The 23,734-nt window shown below is 37.6% G+C and overlaps 4 protein-coding genes across 7 annotated transcripts in view; 2 read left to right on the forward strand and 2 right to left on the reverse strand.

Annotated features, from left to right (window-relative positions):
* LOC131434520 (uncharacterized) overlaps positions 1-3,114 on the reverse strand; it is an 85,385-nt gene extending 82,271 nt beyond the window's left edge. Inside the window, exon 1 of the mRNA XM_058601274.1 lies at positions 1,161-3,114. Coding sequence (XP_058457257.1) covers positions 1,161-1,314 — 154 coding nt within the window. The 5' untranslated portion in view covers positions 1,315-3,114. The remainder of the gene's footprint in view (positions 1-1,160) is intronic.
* Positions 3,115-5,598: 2,484 nt separating this feature from the next.
* The window catches only part of LOC131434645 (serine/threonine-protein kinase ATR), a 36,847-nt gene continuing 18,711 nt past the window's right edge, over positions 5,599-23,734 (forward strand). The window contains exons 1-5 of one of the 4 annotated variants that reach the window (XM_058601582.1): positions 5,599-5,822; positions 5,878-5,955; positions 6,030-6,097; positions 21,327-21,637; positions 21,693-23,727. In XM_058601582.1, the coding sequence (XP_058457565.1) occupies positions 21,354-21,637; positions 21,693-23,727 (2,319 nt within the window). In that variant the 5' untranslated portion in view covers positions 5,599-5,822; positions 5,878-5,955; positions 6,030-6,097; positions 21,327-21,353. Of the gene's footprint in view, positions 5,956-6,029; positions 6,098-21,063; positions 21,638-21,692; positions 23,728-23,734 lie in introns of those variants that run through there. The other 3 variants (XM_058601581.1, XM_058601580.1, XM_058601583.1) reach the window with 3 other exon arrangements.
* On the forward strand, positions 6,558-13,331 carry LOC131433972 (uncharacterized). The gene is made up of 3 exons (XM_058600591.1): positions 6,558-10,511; positions 10,604-11,769; positions 13,292-13,331. The coding sequence occupies exons 1-3, from the start codon at positions 6,558-6,560 to the stop codon at positions 13,329-13,331; spliced, it is 5,160 nt and encodes a 1,719-aa protein (XP_058456574.1).
* Positions 13,560-15,560, reverse strand: LOC131434646 (guanine nucleotide-binding protein subunit beta-5). The gene is made up of 5 exons (XM_058601587.1): positions 15,347-15,560; positions 15,042-15,297; positions 14,487-14,898; positions 14,168-14,431; positions 13,560-14,112 (listed from the first exon to the last, which is right to left on the reverse strand). Exons 1-5 carry the CDS (start codon positions 15,459-15,461, stop codon positions 14,101-14,103), a joined length of 1,059 nt encoding a protein of 352 aa, XP_058457570.1. The 5' UTR covers positions 15,462-15,560; the 3' UTR covers positions 13,560-14,100.

Below are 23,734 nucleotides of genomic sequence, written 5' to 3' on the forward strand. Positions count from 1 at the left end.
CAAACCCTCGTTGCTAAATGCGAAACCAACACAGTTTCGTGAAAATTGTTTGTTTGATGAAACTGCCCTGGGTCAGTTTCAGTTTGCTCAAGCTAAAACGACATAAGATTGTGAAAACCCATCATCTCTAATGTCGTTTTCGCTAGAGAAAACTGTAACTGACCCAGGATAGTTTCATCGAACAAACACTTTTCATGAAACCGTGTTGATTTCGCACTTAGCAACGAGGGTTTGAGCAAACCTGATATAAAAACCGGGCTCGAAACTGACTCGGTTTTCAGTTCAACAACGTTGAACCTAGGTTCAAAACTGGCTTCAAACAAACGGTTTGATAGCAGTTAGAGTGGAAACTGGATTAGGTTTGGCATCAAGCGAAAACGACATGAGATAAATGAGTGCAGATTTTTCCATTGTTTTGCGCATATCACTATAATTTTTACACGTGAGGTCGAATTTGGACAAAACTCAATGGGACATGGAAGAAAACTCGAAGCCCTTCGGACTTCGGTTCAAAAGTCGGTTTTCACACTGATTGCATAGCCTTTCTATTAAAGGCAATAATTGAATTCACAGATTCATGCTATATCAAAAATTTTGTAACAATCTATTATTTCGAAAGTATCTGTTCTAACATACGTAATATATTTAGAACAAATTTAAAAATAATTTCCAAAACTCGAATAACTCCTATTACAAGAAGATTAGCTTCACATCATGAAATCGGGGGTCGATGTCAAGGCCCAATTTAAGTCCAGTTTAGTAGCATTTGACTCAGAAGCTATCTTGAAGATTCAATGTGGACACTTCTAGTCAAAAAAAATACTCTACTGTTTTTTGTGTGATTTTTGTAGCTTATGGTGTGTGAAACTAATTCGTTGCTCAACTTGAAAATGACATCAGTCCACAAACAACACAATCCTTATCTGTTTTTGCACAAACAAAATTGTTAAATTTTCATAAAAAGAAACACTGAAAATTAGGACAAATGTAATCTCTGGTATCTATTTATAAAAAAAAATAGCTGCAGTATTGAGAATAACATATAAATTAACTTCGATATATAAACATATTCAAATAGAACGTGACATAAATAAATAAATAAATAAATATATATATATATATATAACATATAACACATATATAACAAAATTTCACTCTACCTGAGAATCTTGCTAGGAACTTGAAAAATCCGCTTGTCGGAGTGTTTATTGTGCTGATTGCGTGATGGTACATTCGGTCGATAAACGTCGGGAACCTACTACAAGAGTGGTTACTTCTTGCAAAATGGATCATCGCTCGGTTTATTTTATACATCCGCAGCGCACTAGTTTCATTGATTCAATAGATTTGTTTTACTTTTTCTGATGGTTGCTGTTTCTTTGTGTATTATTGATGTTTCTTCGTAGTGTTTTCTTTTGATTTCACCTTTTTTCTTCTCGACACATTAATAGCTCATCCAACAGCAATGAATTCGACACATTTTTCTTGCCTTACACCCGCATATATTGTTACATCACTCGCACACATTTTTTCTAATACATTACGTGCGAATCAAGTTGACACGAATATAAAAACTTTTATAAGTTTAATTTCTTTCCTTCTTCTAGCTAGACGCACTTGATTTTGCACTGTTCGCGGTAGTGTTGAACCGTTTTTGAAGCACAACTATTGAACTGATTTATTGCGGTACTGCGTATCGAATTGGCTTTTGGTGATAACCATTGCGCCTTCAGTTGAAACGATGATAGAATGGTCTACGTAGTTTTGGTTGTTATATATTTGGATCAAACTGGTCATTTTAAATAATCATTTGTACTAATGAACCAATCAACCATACTGCCTGTCTGATGGGTTAGTTTTATTTTCTATGTGAATGGACTTCTGAAACTGTTTGACGAGCATCGATCGTTTGACAGTCACGATTAAGTAACAGCGAGTACCTCTCATTTTATTGATTCATCCATGTACTTGAGTTTAATATCACGAAATTCACCTTTTCTAAATTTCATTTTTGCTTTTCACTTGACAGCTACATATTCTCAATATTAAGCATAGTAAAGGATTAGGCTGTTTTAGGAGTTTTTTCCCACAATCTAACAAAAGTCACTAACGATTGTTGACTTTGGCAAGGCTAACACTTCACGCAGTCTCACTAAGCCCGGCATATCATTCGGTGTATGCACATATGAACGTATGTTCTACTACAGTAAGAAAAACAAACACGTTTACACCATTCCACACCGACTCTGCATTAGAATTGGAACTTTTTACCTTTCACCGTAAATTCTGTGCAATTATGGTACAACCATAGTATGCTGAACTATTTCTTTAATTTGACTCATAGTTCTATTGCATACTCCACGAGTTTGTAAATCTATTCACAACACTTCATGGTGATCTCGTCGAATATATGTCTCAACATTTACTTGTTTACATTAATAAAAGAAGTAGATACCTCTTACACAAATAAAAAGCATGTACGCACAAGCGGACGTCTGTTTAAAGGTAATATTTCTTCTCAATATATAAATACTCCACTATAGCTCCACTCTGGTAGTATGTTTTCTTATTTTCTGATCCACCATTTTTTCCTTCAATTATTATTCATTTCTTGCTTTTTCCAGTATTGCCCAATTTACTAACAGTAGTATACGAATCGAAATTTGATAAGTTGATAACACATTCAGGAACTGCAGTTTCTTTGTGCAACCGATTTGCAAGTGTCATCCCGTAGAGGCAAATTGAACAGGATTAGCCTTTCGTTATTCTTCAACACATACTTTTGTTGTCGTATATTATAAACACTATCCTGACACGAGCAATGGTTGTGTCTAACTATTTTTTGCATGTGAATATCAAACACTGTACATGAAACTGTTAAATCTTCACTCATTACAGCAATCTTTCACTCAATTCTTTAAATGTCTTCAGAAATCTATTATATCCCATTTAAGACAATATTTCTTACTTGACTTTGAGGTCACTTGATTCTTTTAATGCCAATAGGGCGAAGTTAGACCATAATACAAAATTATAATACGAACCATTTGTATAATTTCGACGAACTACCTCAAGCCTCACAATGCACATATATTCCTATGCATACTGACACGGCTATGCTGAAACTTTGGTTTTGTACTCCACCTAAAGTTTATTCTTACCAACCAGTCAGGCCGTGCAGTTGAGCTTCGTATTTCTTCGGATTCGTTCGGGTGCAAACTGTAAAGCGAGTAGCTCGGATGCATGAATTGTTGATGGGCTGCTTTGTTGTTACTGATCATAACACCTTTGACAAAGTTTGCTTGATTAACAGAAAATCCAATCGTGATAGCAAACGATTATATATCAACTCTGATCGAATTTGGTTCACATAAAAGATGCAATATTTTGATAATTAAGAATTTCTATCATCCGGGCTTGGCACAACTTTACGGATTGCCTTTGAATTTTACGATACCCGATACATACACAACTGAGGTATGAGTGAAACAATTTGCTCGTGTGAAGCATAACCACAATTGCACACAGAAATAGCTACACTTTTGTTTGGTTCTAGTCAAAAAAAAGTAAACTCATCTTGTAACCAACATAAATCAGTTGTAACCACCTTCTATGTGTCAGAATATAATAGGTCGTTGCACTATTTTCCACAATGAAAACAAATTCTTTTTCATATAGCGCATCTTGTCAAATAACATTTGTCAGCTTGTGAACGGGTTAAGGTTGATTTGGTTCGGTGGTAAAACTCAATTGTTCCTAATATCGACAGGTTTATTGGGTTGGATACAATATTGCGTTCATGTGATATGCATAATCATGTCCTATTACTTTACATTGGACTCACATCTGCGTCGTATTGGGCTTGTCAATATTCATTGCGCTTATAGCGAAGATTATCACAATGTATTGCAAGTCACTTGAACATACATTATGTATCCTGTTGTCATGATGATCACATAATGAAATTTTCGCAGCCGAAATTATATACCAATTCCCACCCTTGATATAGTAAATCTGAAACAATTAGTGAAAACATCAATAGTACTGTGACTAAGAATAAAACTTCTATGTGATTTGTATTGTTGAATTGTTCGATTGGTACATAAAACAATTATTTTATTTTATTTATCTGTTGCGTAGGTTAACAAATAAAAACTAGCTATATAGATTTGTTATTCTACAATATTCAGCTAAAACACGTCCGAACCATCAGAAAATACATTGTGCTTTTGTGCAGCACCCATATAGGGTTACTTATATGGAATAAACCAAATTAGCCGATTTAAGTTAAACTGCTAACGCACTGATGAGTCGAAGACGAAGCGGGAAGACAATGAAATACCAATATGTGCAATTGGCACAAAATTGATATTCGGTAACCAGAAACCCGTAAATGTTTTATAAAAGTGATTGAAATGAAAGCCCATATGACTGTGATAGATAAATATTAGATTAAAGTTTCTTATATACCATTGTTCATACGACGAAAGATAGATGTTTGGACGGAAAATAACTAATATACATTGGCCAAAGAAGTAATCGTATTTGAGGATGATATAATATGTCTTGTTTCGAATATTGGAACAAATTATGCCTTCTTCATTAATAGAACAAAGATTATTTTTTTAAATCTTGACATTAATCTTTCAGATAGTTTTCTCTATAATATATCTTTTTTTTTCTTTTTTCCAAGTGAAAAATAGTAGTTTTTTCTTTTAAACTTTAGTTCGTTACAATGAGAATCATCGTATCTCAGGAATTAATTAACATTCCTGAGATACGATGATTCTCACTGGTGAAGCTACCGGAACTTTAAAAAATTTGAGTTCAATTTCAGACCTGTTTTAGTGTTTCCGTAACTCACATAGGGCTTTTAAGCCGACTATACTCATCTCCGTCTCAGAGAAATTGATAGAGATTATTTAAATTTTTGCAATATATACACTCAAATAAAAATTCACTTTCGATTCACATGAAAAATCACGTAAAATGGTATCATATCAAATTGAATATTTTACGTGACGATTTTGAAAATGGCGAACAGTGGTAAGTAGTGTGAATATTTGCGAGAAATGTTATTTAATTACAATTTTTTACTACATCGACCGGACCATTTCAGTATGAAAGTTTCCATGTGTTCGACTGAATCGAGTGCTTACGTGAAATGTGTCCGCGCCTACCGAATGTCGTTGGTCCACCGAAAAACGAGTTCAAAATCGATATGAAGCTAAAGACACTGGACCCATGTAATGCGACCTCAACCTGCATCTGTACACACTTAATACCATTTCTTGAGCTCGGCATAATAAAATGCCGAAACTGATCAGCAACACCTAAATTTGCTGATTGCCCAGCAATCAATACGCATGTTTCTGAACTTCGTTAAATGCATTCACTGATATTTCGGTAAAATGCTTCACTTTGCCGAAATTTGGCATAATTGGTTGCTGAATTTATCAGTAAACAACAGATATGCCGACATCAGCAGAAACGTTTGCCGAGATTTCGGAATATGCGCTAGCTGTTGCCGAAATTCAACACGACAGCTGTCATTTATTGCCACGTTACACTTTCGCTACGTGTTCTGGCACCACTGGCCAACATAATGTTGCGTCGTCATCGGTGAGATGAAGTAGCTGTCAAATGATGTGATAGTGAAAGAGAGAGGGAAAATAGATACAAACGTCAATAGATAGAACATAAAACTGTAAACAAATATGTACGTGAAAGTTGCTAGAGAGTGAATGTTGATAGCGTGGAAAATTCAACTTATATATTTAAAGGTAAAAAGGTCTGGATTGAGTTCAGATTAGAATAGATCTGTAAGTACACTGAACAAATAAACACACAGTAAAATAAACAAATAATTGTTAACAGATACAGATAATTGCCAGACGGGTTTAATTTGGAGAGTTTCCTGGATAAAAACACAAAGATAGTGTGGTTAGGAGACAAGTAAGTTGAAAACAATGAAAATAGATTAAAATGAAAACGCACAATTGTTACAAAAACAATTTACCAAATTGTAGTTCAACAATACCAAAACGAATACAACGGGAAGAGAAGGGAAAGATTCGAGCAGAGAAAACAAACAATTGTAAGTAGTAGAAGTAAGAATGAGAAATTTCGAATAATAAAGTGAATTTTATTTAGTTTGATCTGCAAATACAGAATAGCAGATTTCCGAAAATATTGTTTTCAACTGTCGTCCGAACAAAATCAAAAATTGTTTTCGGATTGTTTGGAAAATGTCTTCTTCTCCTTCCAAAAACGAGAAGTGCTTGTACTGTAGGCAAGCGGAATCCGATGATGTTGATTGGGTTCAATGCGAAAAATGTCAGCGGTGGGCTCATTTTTCTTGCGCGGGTGTTGATTCGGAAATAGTCAACATCAACTGGTTGTGTCAACGATGCAAAGCGTTGAGCGTTCCAGATACTGCACCGAAAAGGCGTGGAAAGTAATCGGTCTCTAATAGCGATGCAGGTTCCGATCGTGGAGGTAGTTCCGTCCAAGAGCCGACTGAGAAGCAGTTGGAGGAGGAACAGCTTGCGATGGAAATGGAATTCGCGAAGCAGATGGATTTACGGAAAGCGCGTCTTGAAAGACAGCAGGCATGGAACGAGTTTCGTTTGAAGCAAGAGCGGGAGATGCGCGAGTTGGAGCACCAAGCACAGCGAAAAATGGAGGAGCAGCAGTTAGAGCATGAGCAGGAAATGCTGGATAGGCAAATGGCGGCAGAGCGAGAATTTCTCCAGAAGCGTGATGCGATTAGGAAGCAATTTGATAACAGTGTTATGAAGGTTAAAGCACTGAAAGATCAAAGTGGTCCTGTTCGCAATTCATCGATGATTAAACCAACGAAAATGGTAAATCAATGGCTGCATGGAGATAATCGGGGTGCTCACCGCAGAATGAATGATGGCGAAGATCCAAAACGAACAGGAATGGGCCCTGTCGACGATGAAGGCGATTCTGAGTGGAATCATGAAGTTAGCGACGGTAGTGATGTGTCGGAAGTTCCCAGGAGTAGAAACAAGCGTAGTAGCGTCCGCTTGAGTGAAGGAACAAACGGGTCGGGGTGCAGAGTTGGTCGAATCACGAGAGATCAGCTAGCCGCTAGAAAAGCAGTTTCTCAAAATCTTCCGAAGTTTAAGGGAGAGCCAGAAGTTTGGCCATTGTTCATTAGCAGTTTCGAATTCACCACCGCTGCTTGTGGATTTTCGAATCTGGAAAATCTGAAACGTTTGCAGGGTTGCTTACAAGGTGACGCGCTTGAGGCGGTCAGAAGTCGGCTAATTCTTCCAGATTCCGTACCAGATGTGATCGGTGATCTTCGTAATCTTTTTGGAAGACCAGAGAAGTTGTTGAAATCGTTACTGTCGAAGGTAAGAAGCGCTCCAGCTCCGAGAGCTGATCGACTGGAGACATTTTTGCATTTTGGCATCACTGTTAAGCAATTATGTGACCATCTTGAGGCAGCACGGCTTAATGATCATTTAAATAACCCAATGCTAGTACAAGAGTTGGTTGACAAATTGCCACCTAGTTACAAGCTGGATTGGGTCCGGTACAAACGAGGAAAGGTGGATAGTTCTCTGCGAATGTTTACAAATTTTATTAATGACATAGTCTCGGACGTGTCAGAGGTCACAGAGTTTTCTGCTTTGTCAATGAGCGATGCCGGGCATTCTGGAAGAGGAAATCTTCGGAAGAAGGAGTTCGTGCATCTACATGATTCGGATCAGAAAAGGACTGAAGTTCGGAATGACACAGTCAGTAAGCAGTGTTGGATTTGTAAACGAACGGATCACCTCATCAAATTTTGCGAAGATTTCAAGCGGATGAATGTTGCAGAGCGGTTGAGAGAAGTCGAGCGACACCAGTTATGTAGCATTTGCTTGAATAAACATGGTAACAGTCGGTGCACATCGAAGATTCGATGCATGGTGCGGAATTGTCAGGGAAGTCATCACTCTCTGTTGCACAGAGTGGAGGAATCAGTACGGCTGCAGAAGGTTGAGTGCAACACGATCGGAAATCCGGAGAACAATGTAATTTTTCGGTTGATGCCAGTGACGTTGTATGTTGGAGAGCGTCAATTCGATACAGTGGCGTTTCTGGATGAAGGGTCATCCGCAACTCTGGTAGACGACGTAGTTGCTAAGCGATTGAAAGCTAAAGGCACAGTAGAGCCGTTGATAGTCACGTGGACGGGTAATATTAATCGCTACGAAAACGATTCGATGAAGGTAGAACTAATGATGTCGGCAAAGGGATCGAAGGATAAGTATTCGTTGTTTAATACCCGAACGGTGTCTGAATTAGTGCTACCGAGACAGAACGTACGATTTGCAGAAGTGGTGAAGAGATATTCACATTTGACTGGTGTACCAGTGAAGAATTTTCCGTCGGGTAAACCGAGAATTTTACTTGGGTTAGAAAACATCCATCTTTTCGCGCCGCTAGAGTCACGTGTCGGTAAACCGAATGAACCGATTGCCGTGCGGTCAAAGATAGGCTGGACAGTCTATGGAACGGAGAACAGTGCACCGAGTGCTCATACGTACTTGAATCTACATTCAGTCGAACCGATGAGCAATCAGTATCTTCACGATATGTTACGAGAACAATACGTGCTAGATGAGACAGCTGTTACAACCTTTGCGATACCTGAGCCTGTGGAAGATAAACGGGCTCGAGAAATACTCGAATCTACTACGAAGCGTGTAGGTGACCGCTATGAAACGGGGTTGTTGTGGCGTGAAGACGCAAGGCGATTTCCGGATAGCTACTCGATGGCAGTACGACGGATGAAAGCTCTCGACCGAAAGCTAGAGAAAAGTCCAGAACTGAAGCGTAATGTGTGTCTGCAGATCGAAGACTATCAGGTCAAAGGATACACACATAAAGCGACCAAAGCAGAGCTAACCGATACTCCGAGGAATACGGTATGGTATTTGCCGCTAAATGTGGTGGTGAGTCCAAGGAAGCCTGGCAAAATACGCCTCGTTTGGGACGCTGCAGCGTCAGTAAATGGGGTCTCCTTGAATTCGGAGTTACTCAAAGGTCCAGATATGTTGGTTCCCCTGCCTCGAGTAATTTGTCATTTCCGGGAACGTCCGGTCGCGTTCGGAGGTGACATACAAGAGATGTATCACCAGATACTGATCAGATCGGAAGATAAGCAAGCACAACGGTTTTTGTTTCATTCAAACGCAGAAGACTCTCCGCAGGTGTACGTCATGGATGTGGCTACACTTGGTTCCACGTGTTCCCCGTGTTCAGCTCAATACGTAAAAAACTTGAACGCAGAGCGGTTTGTCCACGAGTATCAGGCGGCGGTGGAAGCCATCGTAAAACGTCATTATGTGAACGATTATTACGCCAGCGTAGACACGATCGAAGAAGCAGTGCAACGTGCAAACGAAGTGAAGTATATTCATTCGTGCGGAGGATTTCATATTAGGAATTGTGTGTCGAACTCAGCTAACTTTCTTGAAGAGTTGGGGGAACAAATCGCTGATTCTGCCGTGCATTTCAACCGAAATAAGAGCATCGAACACGAACGTGTGTTGGGGATCACGTGGGATCCGGTTCAGGATGTTTTCTATTTTGCTTCAATATCAAAATCGGAGTACAATCAGGTTCTTCGCGGAGAAGAACACCCGACTAAGAGAGTCGTACTCAGCATTGTGATGGCACAATTCGATCCTGTAGGACTTCTCGTTCCAGTCACTATTCTGGGAAAAATGCTGGTTCAAGATCTTTGGCGAACAGAATGTGAATGGGACGAAACTATCGATGATTTATCGTTCAAGAAGTGGCTACGCTGGACGAACATCTTGTTAGACGTAGAATCATTTAGGCTACCGCGAAGCTATTTCGGAAACGCAAGATCAGAGGAGATCGAAGACGTACAGCTTCACATCTTTGCAGATGCTAGCGAGACTGCATATGGATGCGTGGCGTATTTCCGCGCAATCGTGAGAGGCAAAGTGGTATGCTCGTTAGTGATGAGCCGAGCGAAGGTTGCTCCGTTAAAACAGCTTTCTATTCCGAGGCTAGAGCTTCAAGCAGCAGTGCTTGGAGCCAGACTATCAAAAACAGTGCAGGATAATCACAATTTTTCGATAAGCCGTGTGGTGTTTTGGATCGACGCAGAAGTTGTGTTGTCGTGGATTCGTTCTGATCAGCGCCGCTATAAGCAATTTGTAGGTTTTCGAATCGGAGAAATCCTTAGTCTAACGAAACTGACAGATTGGTACGGTATTCCAACGAGACTTAACATTGCAGATCAGATTACAAAATGGGGTAAAGATCCAGAGATACACCCAAATAGTCCGTGGGTTCGTGGACAACCGTTTTTATACAACAACGTGGAAGATTGGCCAAAAAAAAGCTTACCACCGGGAAACACCACTGAAGAACTACGCTCTCACTTGTTGTTACACGACGTGAAAGTGGCAGATGTTCTTGTGGATACCAATCGTTTCTCTAAATGGACTGTACTCGTGAGAGCGATGGCGTGCGTATTTCGATTCGCTTCAAACTGTCGGCAAAAGGTTAAAGGTCTACCGATTCACACGTTGCGAGCAACATGCAGACAGTTGAAAGTGCTAGTAAAACCTCAACAGTTCGTATTCCGCTGCAACAAAGCGAATACGAGAAAGCAGAATTGTTTCTGTTCAAAATGGCACAGACCGAGAGCTACATCGATGAGTTGAAAGTGTTGACGAGGAATAAGGATCGTCGAATGAACGAGTGGTTAAAGATCGAGAAGTCTAGTCCGTTGTACAGATTGACACCATTAATCGACGAGAATGGGTTAATTCGAATGGAGGGCCGTGCCGAGAATGCTGAATTTCTATCGTTTGATCTGCGTTTTCCGGTGATTTTGCCACATGACCATAGAATCACGAGGTTGATTGTGCAGCATTACCATGAAAAAAGTGGTCACGGATACCGTCAGGCGGTTAAGAACGAGCTTAAGCAGCAGTTTCATATTCCACATATCGACGCAATTGTCCGAAAGGTATCGTCATCTTGCGTATGGTGTAAGGTTCATCGTTGTCGTCCTGAAGTCCCACGGATGGCTCCACTACCGGTGCAAAGACTTACACCAAATCTACGACCGTTTAGTTATGCTGGCGTAGATTATTTAGGACCATTTGACGTGACAGTTGGACGCCGCTCGGAAAAGCGTTGGATTGCGCTGTTTACTTGCCTAGTAACTCGTGCAGTGCATTTGGAGGTGGCCTGCGGTCTAACTACACAATCGTGCTTAATGGCAATACATCGATTCATTGGACGTCGAGGTTGGCCGAGAGAGTTTTTGTCCGACAACGGAACGAATTTCCAAGGGGCAAGTAAAGAGCTTGCGAGAGCCGTTCAAGCAATAGGAGCTGACTGCGCGGACGAACTCACAAATGCAAGAACGAAATGGACTTTCAATCCGCCTTTAGCTCCTCACATGGGAGGCGTTTGGGAGCGTCTGGTTCGTTCTGTAAAGGAAGCGCTCACTGCACTAGATGACGGAAGAAAGTTAACGGATGAAATCCTGCAGACAGCGATCGTCGAAGCGGAGGACATGATCAATTCGCGTCCTCTTACATACGTATCGGAGCAGTCTAACAAGGCAGAGGCTCTTACCCCGAACCATTTCTTGCGGGGATCTTCACCAAATCAGCCATGTGTACATCTTCCCCCACCTCACCCAGCCGTAGCACTTAGGGACGCCTTTCAGCGTTCCCAGCAGTTGGCTAGTCTGATGTGGGAACGATTGACTAGATTTTTAATTACTGATGATTCGTTAATTTGTTTTTTTTTTCATTTTTTCGTTTTATTGGATTGCCGAATATTCAGCGAACGTTTCACTGAGCAAACAGTAAATCTTATGCTGGCGATTTCGGCAATATTTGACGTTTGTCAAATTTGAGGGTGCCGAGACGCTCAGTTATTTTATTTTTGCCGAGATGATTGCTGATTACTCGGCTGTGCGAATCTCGGCATTTTTTTGCCGAGACTCAGCTAAAAAATTTAAGTGTGTAGTATTGTGGGAGTTCTCGGATCTCGACTTCGATTTCTGGCGGCTTGTCGATTCGAACTCCCACGACGTTATCAGTTGCTGTTTCTTTTCTGCCATTGAAATTCTATGCTAATTTTTTGAATAAATATTTTACTGTTCATGGTATTTTTCATTTCATAGATTTATAAGAAAATCTAAAAAATTTCCCTTTTGACTTCAACCAATATTTAAAATAGTAATTTTCTGGTATCTAAATTTGATATAAACTAAAAGGTAAATGTGATATGAATAGTACATTACATTTCTTCTATGAAACACGTAACTCTTACTGGATTATGCATTAAACAGCTTTTAAATGTCAGTCCATTAAAACCTACGTGAAAAGTATTCAACATAACTTTCCACGTAACTATAACATAATTATTATTTTGAGTGTATATATCGCTTTGTAACTCCGAAACTAAACTGAATTGAATGGTATATGAAACTCATTCATTGAGATTCGTCTAGATATTTTTTATGAGAAGTCAGTTCGCCGAAAGCCGCTTCGTCGGAAAGATGATTTCGCCGAATCATACAGTTGTCTTGATATCGTATTAAAATTGAATTCACGTGAGAAAAATTGTATTCACGCACGTTTTGTTGACCCAAAATCGTGTTTAATTTTGAAAGAATACTCTTTTAATCGAACGTTCCTGATTGATTCATAATTCACATAATGAAATATCCATGAAAGCTAAGTTATTTTTAACAACTAAGCCTCAAGGCACTTACTTTGGTGTATCTACCAGCCAAATTTGTATCGTTAAACCTTTCGACTAAATAACTTTCAGCGAAATATCCCGCTCCCTTCTTTAAGAAAGGTGAAAACTTTGTTACATAAGTCTACGTAATTATAAAACTAAATCTAAAACTTCAAGGTCAAGTTCAATTAGGACTGCTAATGCACTGATGATTGAATTGTTGAAATTCACCCCGATTCTGAAATTCGTGCGAATCGGATTGTTTCAATCGAAGCTTAGCTCGATCGAGTTCGAGTTTTCCATACAAAAGCATCACTCGATCGAATTAGAGAATGCAAATTTCTACATTCGTTCGACAAGATCCGATTCGATCGAAATACAGAATAGGGGTGATTATCTATATCGGAACCGGCATGTGATTAGGGCATATCATGCGATAGGCTCTTGCAAATGTTACAAAATATAATGCTAATTATTCAGCTCTATAGCTTTCTTGTAAACATTAATCGATATTTTATCGTAGACGGAAGGCCAATCTGCGAAATCATGTACAACATGCTTGAACTCGAATAATGAGCATTATTTTTTGTAACTTCCAAAAGGACCTGTCGTACGATATGCCCTAATCACACGTTGGTACCGATACGAGCAGGAATAACCATTCGTCAAGACCATTTGCGTAAAGCATGCCACGTTTTACGAGTCATTTTGATACCTGGAGGCTGAACAGATAATTAGAGCCTCCGATGCCATGTTTCGATATGTTTTTACATAAGACGTGGAAAACAGTGTTCGAATATTACGTCTACTGCATTAATATATGTATTTCTCCTAAATTTTGCTTCTATTTTCATAGATATTACATTTATACATATTACGTAGCACTAATAAATACTGATGACGTTCAAGTTTATTATGAAACTGAAATAGTTCTTGAATTCAAATATGGCGCAAAAAATAAATATATTTGTTAATTTATTTTAACCTAGCTTTAACAATTAATCGGCGGGGTACACAAAAAATATTTAAAAATGTAAACAAAAATAACTTAAGCATTTGCTAGTGTGCTTCACTATATGTACAACGATTATCATCAAAAGTAATAGTTATATCATTTGATTATACAGTACAGTTAGATCAATAACAATTTCTGACATATTTATAGTACGAGCATTAACTTTAACATTTTCTATTGAACATTCATGAGACTTTTGTTTAGATACGTGTTTACAATAATTTTACCGATATCTTGGTATAAATATATCGTGGATAAATTTGTCATAATTCATACGTTATGAGATTGCACTTTTGCCTAGTGTTTTATATCAGTACTTAAGCCCATATCTACGGAAATGTAAAAAATTAGCTTTGAAATATTTCCTACTATCACTAAACTTACTCTTAAAGTGAAATCCCAGCTTCCAGTGGATAAAGCAGTTCCATCTGGCGACACTTGCAAACACGATACCTTATTCTCGTGGCCATATAGTAAACAAACACGCTGTGCCTTCAAGGTATCCCAAACATTTACTGTATAATCGTTATATCCTGCAAACAGAAGACGTCCACTAACAGAAAAATCGACTGAGTTCACACCAAAGATAATACTATCCTTGCTGAAAACTGCAACTTCCTTATCCGCGCGCATATCGAATAAACGGCACTGAAAGAAACATATTAAATTTCTGATGCATGATTCAATCAGAAAATGCACCTACAGTACTATCGTCTGAACCAGTGCTGATCGCGTCACCACTAGGATGAAATTTGACACTATTAACGTCCGATTGATGCCCTTCAAACGACTGAACGACGTGTCCAGATCGCATATCCCAAATGAATGCCATTTTGTCACAACTACCGGACACGAATGTGTTACCAGTTTCATTAGGAGCCAAATCTATTGACATTACATCTCCTGTGTGCCCATGAAAACTTTGTAATAATTGTCCAGATTCCACGTCCCACAGAGCACATGTTGAATCTCCACTCCCGGTTAAAATTTGCTGATCTGAATTGGGAAAAATGCAGCATGACATATAACTAGTGTGTGTTCCAACAGTTTTCTTTCTTGATGAAATGTCCTCCTCCATCGTAATAGGATAAACAGTCACCTTGTTATCAAGACCGCTAAATATAAGCAAATACAATATATTTAATAAATATAGTATATTATTACCACTTGATTTTATAAACTAGAAAATCATGTTTCAATAATACTGCATCAAGGAAATTAGTGTTTTTCACATAAATCCCAATTTACTAACACTTACCCACAAGCCACTAGATTACCGGAAGGAGCATATGAGCATCCCATTATCCAAGTTGTAGGCATTGTCACAGCATGTTCCTTGTAATTTGTAAAAGCATCCCAAATAATGAGTTTACCGTCTTGCGATGATGACACGATATGTCTTTTATCCGGAGACCAATCAGAACAGAGAACCTTTGCTTGATGTCCTTTCAATACACGGCGCGGTTTTATGTTAAGATACGTAATCATTTCAAGCCTTTCAGCCACAGAAGACACTGAAAAATCGAAATTGTGGAAAAATCCTGACAATTTTTTTATACATACATGTAACATCATTTAACTTCTGTCGTTCTTCCTCTAGTTTAGCTTTTAATGATTCCGCTTCCTTCACTAAAGTAGCCACTTTATCAGTGGCATTGTTAGTAATAACTTCAGTCATATTTGCAAATATATTTACAGATTTTGTTCAGACGAAATTACTTTTCGTAACAAGAAATTGCAAGAAAATTTTTAGCTCTTTTGACAGTTTCTACAAACCCTAGGGATGCCACAAAAAAAATCGCATCAGAAAATCAATAGCGGCCCTTACACGATCATTAAAAGTGTCATTACTAAGTAATGACACTTCTGCTCAAACGCTCGTCATTACTGCATTACTGTACATAATTACTTTTTAGCATTACACGTTGTTCCACCGCAGCAGAGACGCCAGGCAAAAATTTTCAATATCTTCAGATAGGGTTGCAAAAGTGTATAAATCCAACAAAAAAGCTGCAATTAGCAAGAGTATGTTTTGCTGGCAGCAATTTCTCTATGAAGTATGATACGATAAACTGACTTGGCGAGCAAAAAAAAAGGTCGCGACAATTTCTAAAGTCTGTAAACTTTGACGAATGCCTACGAAAAACTCGATTTTCAAAAGTCTGCACCAGCCCGGTGGCAACAATAAGGCCGACGACACGACCTGCCACTCGACTATCAAAACTGTATCGCAAATTTAACTACCCCTCAGTAACTGATAATGTCAAAGCGAAATCGTCTGAAAAATATTGAAATTGGCAACACAAGTTGGTAAATTATTGATTTTGAAAAACAGTTACCAGTAGCCTTGGTTACTAAACTTGAGGAATGTAAACAAAAACAAGAGATTCTCATCTAAAACGGAAACACTGAGTACAGCTGGCAGGTATTGAATTTATTCTTTCAGAGAGTTTTGAGTCATTTTTGCTAAAAATTAATTGAAGTTGTATCTTTCTTTTCATAGAACTGAAACAATTTCATCGCAGTCACGGAGAGGAAGGCTAATCAATTCACATTCGTAGCTAACCGTAATCAAATCACATTCGTAACTAGAAAATTGTATTGTGGTACTGAAAGATGGGTACGCCTATAGGGCACTATTGTGTTTGGGGATGGTATATTCCGACGGATTTGGAGAACAATTGGTTCATGTGACTATCGATAAACAATGTTTTCTTGGAAGAAGATTACTCTTAGGAAAAGAACGTACAAACAGAAATAAATATAAAATAATTTTGAAAACATCGTATGTCTTACTATGATAATACCAGAATGAAAAAAATAAAATCAAAGCAAAAATTTTTAGAGTCTACAGGTAAAAAATATATTTTGTAAATAATTCAAGAATATCTCCAAATGTTGCAATAATACTAGCGTCTTCGTGAAACCGAAATCGCTTTTCATTTCAATTTATTCTCAAATTTGTGGATATGTCATTTTTCAATTGCTTCTGTATGTACATCAAATATATATTGAATATTTCAAATATGTTATACAGCTGTATTTGTTTTTCCATATTCAACATCAGGGGCATTCTCGAAAGCAGCAGAAGAATGTTAACTGCAAATAATAGAAATCTGTTTGATGAATGAATGAAAAAATACTATTTTGAAACATAATAATGATATGTTTACATGCAAATAACTTCCATTTTTTCATATCTTAGAAAACATAAGCAATAGTTCGCACAAACCTTCCATTCCGATATTCAACTAGCCGTATAGAGATAAAGAAAAAAACATACATGCAGTGAAGAACTCATTGTGTGTGAGAATGCCGTCGCAATAGAAAGTGACAACTTCTGGTAACTTTTCTTTTGCCGGTTCGGATAGTAAATGGTAAAAGCACAGACTAACAGACATGACAGTATGAGTAAATTCTTATAAAAATAATTTTTCGTGATGCACTAGTTCCACCTATATTGTACTGCGCGAAATATTTACTATCTGTACGCCCCTTGTGTTATGTAAAAGTTTTTTTACTAGTTGGTTTCCCCTCGTTTGTCAACACCGATCAGCTGCTTGCAGGGATGCCTGATTTCATCAAAATATTGGAAAATGAATCGTCACAATAAATTATTGGATTACGTTGATAATATATTTAACTTTTTCGCGATGTTGGAAGGTAACCATTTATTTGACTCAACGTTGTTCATCTAGACTATTTTTTATTGTGTTGGTAGTTTTCACCCGAAATTAAGTGGCGGCAGACCAGAAGCAAGTAAATATTGTAACAAAACGGGTTCGATTTTGTATTGCCTTGGAGGATGAGAAGTAGGCATAATTCTGTATATAGTTTTGGCAATATGTATTAAATCTGTATCCTGCATGATATTCGCATGGACGTATACAAATCAATACATTACAGGTAATTCTGCATGAATGGCAACTCTGATGGTAAATGAAAAAAACAAACACAGTATAGATGACAGACAGGATGTTTTTGATAGGGTAACGTGGCGCCATCATGACACATGTGAGTACTGTCCCAAATAAAGGAATATTCGAAATGACCGTTAAAATGATTGAAGAATCTAATTTGAGTGTCCTGTCTGTTAGTCTGTGGTAAAAGACCTTTATCACTACTTTCCGACATACCAGAGACTTGGGTGATTCGCATTGTTCAGATGCCTAAGCCCAACTCCTCTGGTAGAAGGTAAAAGTTAAGTTACTAGAAGATTTCTGCTTGCTTAAATGACCCTCTGTCACGTCTCATTTTTCCGTTCTATATTTTCACATCCTTGCTGTCCCTTGAGTACTATCATTCTATAATTTTCATTGTCTGTTTCTACAAAAAAAAAATGATCTCTGGTTAGGAGAATATCGCAAAAAGAAAAAATAGAAAACACAAAAATAAAATTTAAGCACTCATCACCTTTCTCATAGTTTGCATTAATGATGCACATTAGTTTTTTTTCTCCGGAATTCGGTAAATAAGAGAGAAGGGCACACAATTTCAATTAGGTGGAATTATTCCACAACTATTTTAAACTGTTTGTTTATTTTTTCTGGGGCTCTTGGTAACTATAATTCATAGCAACTCAAACAGTGTTGCACGAATAGATAGTATTTGTTATTTTCAAGGGGTCGCTATATTTATGGTAACTGGCGGTAAATCGCTCACGAACACTTTTTATTCAGATTTTTCTTCGGAGTGTCTGGTCGGGTCGTCGATAAGGCGCTCTAACCAGTGCTATCGTAACCAACATCTCGGTCCTTTGGGGTCTTCAAAGTAAGTCAGTGAGAGCAAAGTAAACAAAATGAAGTAAAAAACAACACTTCATCGATTGTGAAAGTCAATATTGCAATTTGGAACCTCACATTTCATAACGATATCACATTTAAAATCAAACATATAAAATTAAGCTTTGTTTTAACATATCACAGATATTTGTGGAATCCCGGAACACCTACGCTCGATGGAAATCCCAAAAATATTTACAAGTAAGTTCAGGCATATTGACTCTGAGAAAATATTTTACACGGACGGATCACGAATTGAAGAGGTTACTGGGTTTGGTATATTCAACAATAATGTTTCGGTCTCATTTAAGCTTCAAGAACCTGCATCTGTTTATATAGCAGAGTTAGCAGCAGTTCATTATAGTTTGAGTGTAATCGTCACATTATCTCCAAACCATTATTTTCTTTTCACAGATAGTCTGAGTACAATTGAAGCTATTCGCTCAAACGCTGCTTACCAAAATGAACCTTTTTTCTGGGGCAAAATAAAACAGTGCCTGAACGTCATATTGAATAATAATTATCAAATCACAATAGTTTGGGTTCCGGCTCATTGCTCCATTCCAGGCAATGAAAGAGCCGATAGTTTAGCCAAACGTGGTGCTATTGAGGGTGAGATTTATGAGAGACCGATTGCTTTCAACGAATTCTATAGCGCGTCTCGCCAAAGAACACTTGCCAGCTGGCAAGCTTCTTGGGATAAAGATGATCTGGGTCAGTGGATGCACTCAATTATTCCTAAAATATCGACAAAGGCATGGTTCAGGGGACTGGATGTGAGTAGAGATTTCATTCGTGTGATGTCCAGACTCATGTCCAATCACTACACGTTAGATGCACATCTCCTTCGAATTGGACTTTCCGAGACTAATCATTGTGCTTGCGGCGAAGGTTACCGCGATATTGACCATGTTGTTTGGACATGCGTGGAGTTTCGTGATGTCAGATCTCAACTAATAAATTCCTTGCGTACTCGAGGTAGACTATCCAATGTCCCAGTTCGCGACATTCTTGCTTGTCGTGACCTTCCATACATGAAACTTCTTTATCATTTCATTAAATCCATTGGAGTTCCAATTTAAATTTTATTTTATGTTAGACTGTTTTCTCTTCCATGAGTTCAACCAATAGCCAACTATAGGATATTGAATATAAGTGGTGAACTGATACAAACAAACCTGAAATAGTTATAAGATCATGTACAAAATAAATGTATTTTATTTAATGTAATTTAAAATAGCAACTCGCTTGATAAAAACAGTGTTTAGATTAACTAATGAGTACCAACATACTAATATGATATTCGAAATGTATTAGGTTTAAACTACTATGTATTGTGGATGCCACGACGAAGAAAAACTTATGTATATTGCCTATGAAATAAACGTATTTATGAAAAAAAAATCACACTGTCATGATACACTGTCAAAGTGACAATGTACTTTAACGAGTTTTCTATAAAACTAGCAACACTGAAGGGTAAGAACAAGTTCACCATAGTTACTGTTTATTGTAGTGAAAAATAAACTTGAACTATGTTGTTGTGTATGAGATATGGTTATTCCATATCGGATTTTGTTTTTTGTCCTCCTTGGCTTTTCAGAAATTTGCTCCTTGGCTTTTCGGAAATTGTTCAGTATTATATGTTAGAATGTCTCGGCACTGTTCACCGAATCGTTATGGTAGCCATCCGTTCTTCACATTGCAAATCACTCCCGTCAGAGGAGTAGGAATTTTTCCAACATCTGCTAAATGCGGGGAACCTTTACGTCATAATACTAATAGAAAATAATTCATTTAATAAGTTTATCCATCATGAAAGAAAAACTGTTGTGTCTGCCACCGTTCGGGCTATAATCAATTTGTCTGGGTCACGCATATATGAGTGACTATTGGGAAAACGCATACACAGCTTGCATTTGTTTCTCTTTAAACTATTATTTTATCGTGTAGAGCGCTAATCGCTGTTTCCGGGGTTCGTATACGAATCGTACCCATGTTCCACACCAAGGCCCGTTTATGAAATAAAGTCCCATCACTGCCAAAATATATCGCAATTCTTCATCCATCGATTAGCTGGAGTGTACCTTTGAATTTGTTGCAATACAGCAACGGAAAATATAAACAAACAAACTTGTTTTGCGCCGTAGCAACTAGCATAAAGCGTTGCCAGAAACGATCTCCTTCCACATTTTCAAACTATCGCAATGAAAGGGAGTAATTTTCTAGGCTTACTTGTTCAGGCTGTGAACCAAACATTGGCGGTTCGTTTGTATGGAACTTAGGGGTATTATTATTTGTATTTGGTATAGCTGCCAAGACAGTGCTGCTTGAAAAAAATATTTTTGTTATTATTATAATGGGTCATTATGTATTTGATAACTGATGGTAAATCGCTTACGGACACTTTTAATGCCGCCGTTTTCGGAGTGTCATGTCGTGTAGTCGGTTTTACCATCGTCATTAGTACAAACTCGAGTAAGTTGAGAATCAAATCGTCCTAAGTTTTTCTTAGTACTTAGAACATGTCAAAAGAATCATCGTCACGCTATCTTGTGGTGAACACGCTGATTGGATTCTTCAATTTTTTTTCAGTGTAATTTTTAGTTGGCAGCTTGCACTGTTTTTCATTGTTTTAAGTAAGCGTGTTCATCGATTCATCGAAGCGCGCGATTTGTTTTTTTCCTATTTCCTTATAATATATTATTTGTTTTCTGAATTTGGTGAAAAATTACTCATTGAAACTCTAATTCCAATTATAGTTTGCGACGTTCTCGAACCACTGAAGCATGGAACAGATACAGACTGATACAAATGGGCCGAAAATGAACAAAAATAACTCGGATATGATGTGGGAAACGTTAGTTGCAACACTAAATGAAGGAATAAACAATCGCAGCTCGACGTTAGAAAAAATTCTCAACATGATAAAACAGAATCTTACCTATGACGATCCGGGGTTATTTCCGTCTAACTTTTTGGAAGAACAGGATGAACGGGACACTGTTAAAGCATACAACTTTTGGTTATTAAATCAGTTGATTCAAATTTCTTCGATCGATGAATTTATTGGGTAATTAATTACAGAATCAATAGTTGAAATAAATTCTAATAAATATTTGTTTTAGTATACAAGGAAGCAACTCAGATCTTCAACAGACAATTTTAGCTGCTAGCTTTGTAAAACAACCATGGTTTTTTTACGAAACTGCGAATAAATATTTGGATATGCTGCAGCAGCTGAATTCATTAACATCGGAAATGAAACTACAACTGGTAATGTTCCATGTGTCAGAACAAAACATTAGTCGGTTAAATTGTTCTTGTACGTTCGCACCAATCGAGGTTAAAAACAAGATCTGCAAAAAAATGCTTACAGAAAATTGTTTACTAATACTGAGTCAGATCGTTTGTCTTGTAGACGACGGATCACATCGATGTTTACGGGAAAGATGTGCCGAGCTGGTATTAGAAACTTTAAACTGTGGGACGGTGGAAGAAAAAATTTTCAGCCTTATGTTCTTCTCCAAATATCTCAAACTGGCAAGCACATCATCAAGAAACTTAGGGCAATTGATAGTTGAGGTACTGACAATTATTGAAATATCATTGGCTAAACTTGATCAATGGATAAACAATGATATAACTCGGCTTCAATCATTGGAACAGTTTAAAACGGCAATGATGGATTTTTACGCCAAGCTGAAAAGTGTTCCATTTAGTAATGCACTTGACGAGTGCCGAAAAATACTTTCTCTCTCTGTTCGGATTATCAAAAACTTGCTATCTATAAAGAACGATGGAATGGACGCCAAATTAACGCTCTTGGATCAAATAAAGACGTTCCTGCAAGTTTTATTGAATAATGCGGGATCTATTCCTATTATAGATGGGTTTGATGATGTATTCTCTTTATCCTACCTGTTTCCGGATATCTTGGATCTACTTGAGCTACCGATAACCAATGAAATACTCCAATCTGGTCATTCGAATAAAATTGTTTTGAGGAATGTTAGCTATAACTGGAGAAATGCTATTGCGCTTCTAGAGGACGATGAAAAAAAATCGAAAACCGCAAAAAAAATTTTCATTCGAAAGAAAATTGTTCGCTTGGCCGTCAATGTAACGCACAATTTTTTACTATGGACGCAAAGAGAAAATTTACAAGAAACAGAATTATTTGTCTTTGGGGAGCATTTAACTTCGTTTTTAAAAGCTATGTTTGTTGAAACGGCGGAAACCGAAATTAATATGGAATGTTTTATCCATATAGTAGATGTATGCCACGATGTAATATTATTAAAAGAATTCAATTTACTAGAAGATGGTTTACAAAAACAAATATGTGGTTGGTTATTCTTTCCATTTAAAAATGAAATTGATTTCAACGAAATAATGTTTCCTAACAATGCTTCGGAGAGATTTAAGATGGATGTTCTTACGAGTAACGATCTGAGAATTTTGAAAAAACGATCTCTTGATCAGTTGTGCGCACTCAGTTGTGACAATATGAATGAAACTGTATCTGAAAAACTGAAGAAAACTTTGTGGACACTTATCACTAATATTATAACTTCAGAGAACATAGAGCAAAAACAAACATTATACAGTTTCTATCAGAACTTACTGCTTTCTGCGAAATATGAAACAAACTTTCTAGTCACTGAAATTCTTTTTCCAGCTCTCTCCATACCAGAGTTGCAAATTTCTGTAGTCAATAATTTCAGCACTCACTTCTGTTTAAAAAGTAATAAGTTTCAGTTATATCAAGTCAAAAGTGAAACTACAACACTGAAATGGAAAATGCGATGCTTTATATGCAATCCAGACATGGAATCAGATTACTTGAACTCAAAACAGTTAACGCCTACTCAAATTCGTGAACAGTTTTCCTTGAGTGAAGGTGTTACTATCGCATCTAACAGTCACGTAAAGTTTGATCAATTTGAACTTTCGGATGATAAGTTAACAGAACTGTACAGTTCGAAAAGTCGCGACATGCAAATAATCTTGGTAAAATTACTTGTAGTTTTACTGAAACACAACGAGATGGTCACTAAAGAACATCTAGTTCGCGCTTGGAGTGAACTTATTATATGTGGAATCGATGAGGTATGCATCGCGTTCTCCAACACATTTGCAATTTTAATGGAGTCTTTGGAGGTAACAG

Source organism: Malaya genurostris, chromosome 3 (assembly GCF_030247185.1).
Source record: "Malaya genurostris strain Urasoe2022 chromosome 3, Malgen_1.1, whole genome shotgun sequence".
NCBI classification, from domain to species: domain Eukaryota; kingdom Metazoa; phylum Arthropoda; class Insecta; order Diptera; family Culicidae; genus Malaya; species Malaya genurostris.

Coding starts and splice junctions, on each gene's coding strand:
- LOC131433972 (XM_058600591.1), top strand. CDS start 6,558: ATGGAATTCGCGAAGCAGATGGATTTACGGAAAGCGCGTCTTGAAAGA. Junction 10,512..10,603: donor TCTCTAAATGGACTGTACTC/GTGAGAGCGATG, acceptor AGCAACATGCAG/ACAGTTGAAAGTGCTAGTAA. Junction 11,770..13,291: donor CAGCAGTTGGCTAGTCTGAT/GTGGGAACGATT, acceptor ATTTTATCGTAG/ACGGAAGGCCAATCTGCGAA.
- LOC131434646 (XM_058601587.1), bottom strand. CDS start 15,461: ATGACTGAAGTTATTACTAACAATGCCACTGATAAAGTGGCTACTTTA. Junction 14,899..15,041: donor GGTAATCTAGTGGCTTGTGG/GTAAGTGTTAGT, acceptor GCTTATATTTAG/CGGTCTTGATAACAAGGTGA. Junction 14,432..14,486: donor CTGGTTCAGACGATAGTACT/GTAGGTGCATTT, acceptor TGTTTCTTTCAG/TGCCGTTTATTCGATATGCG.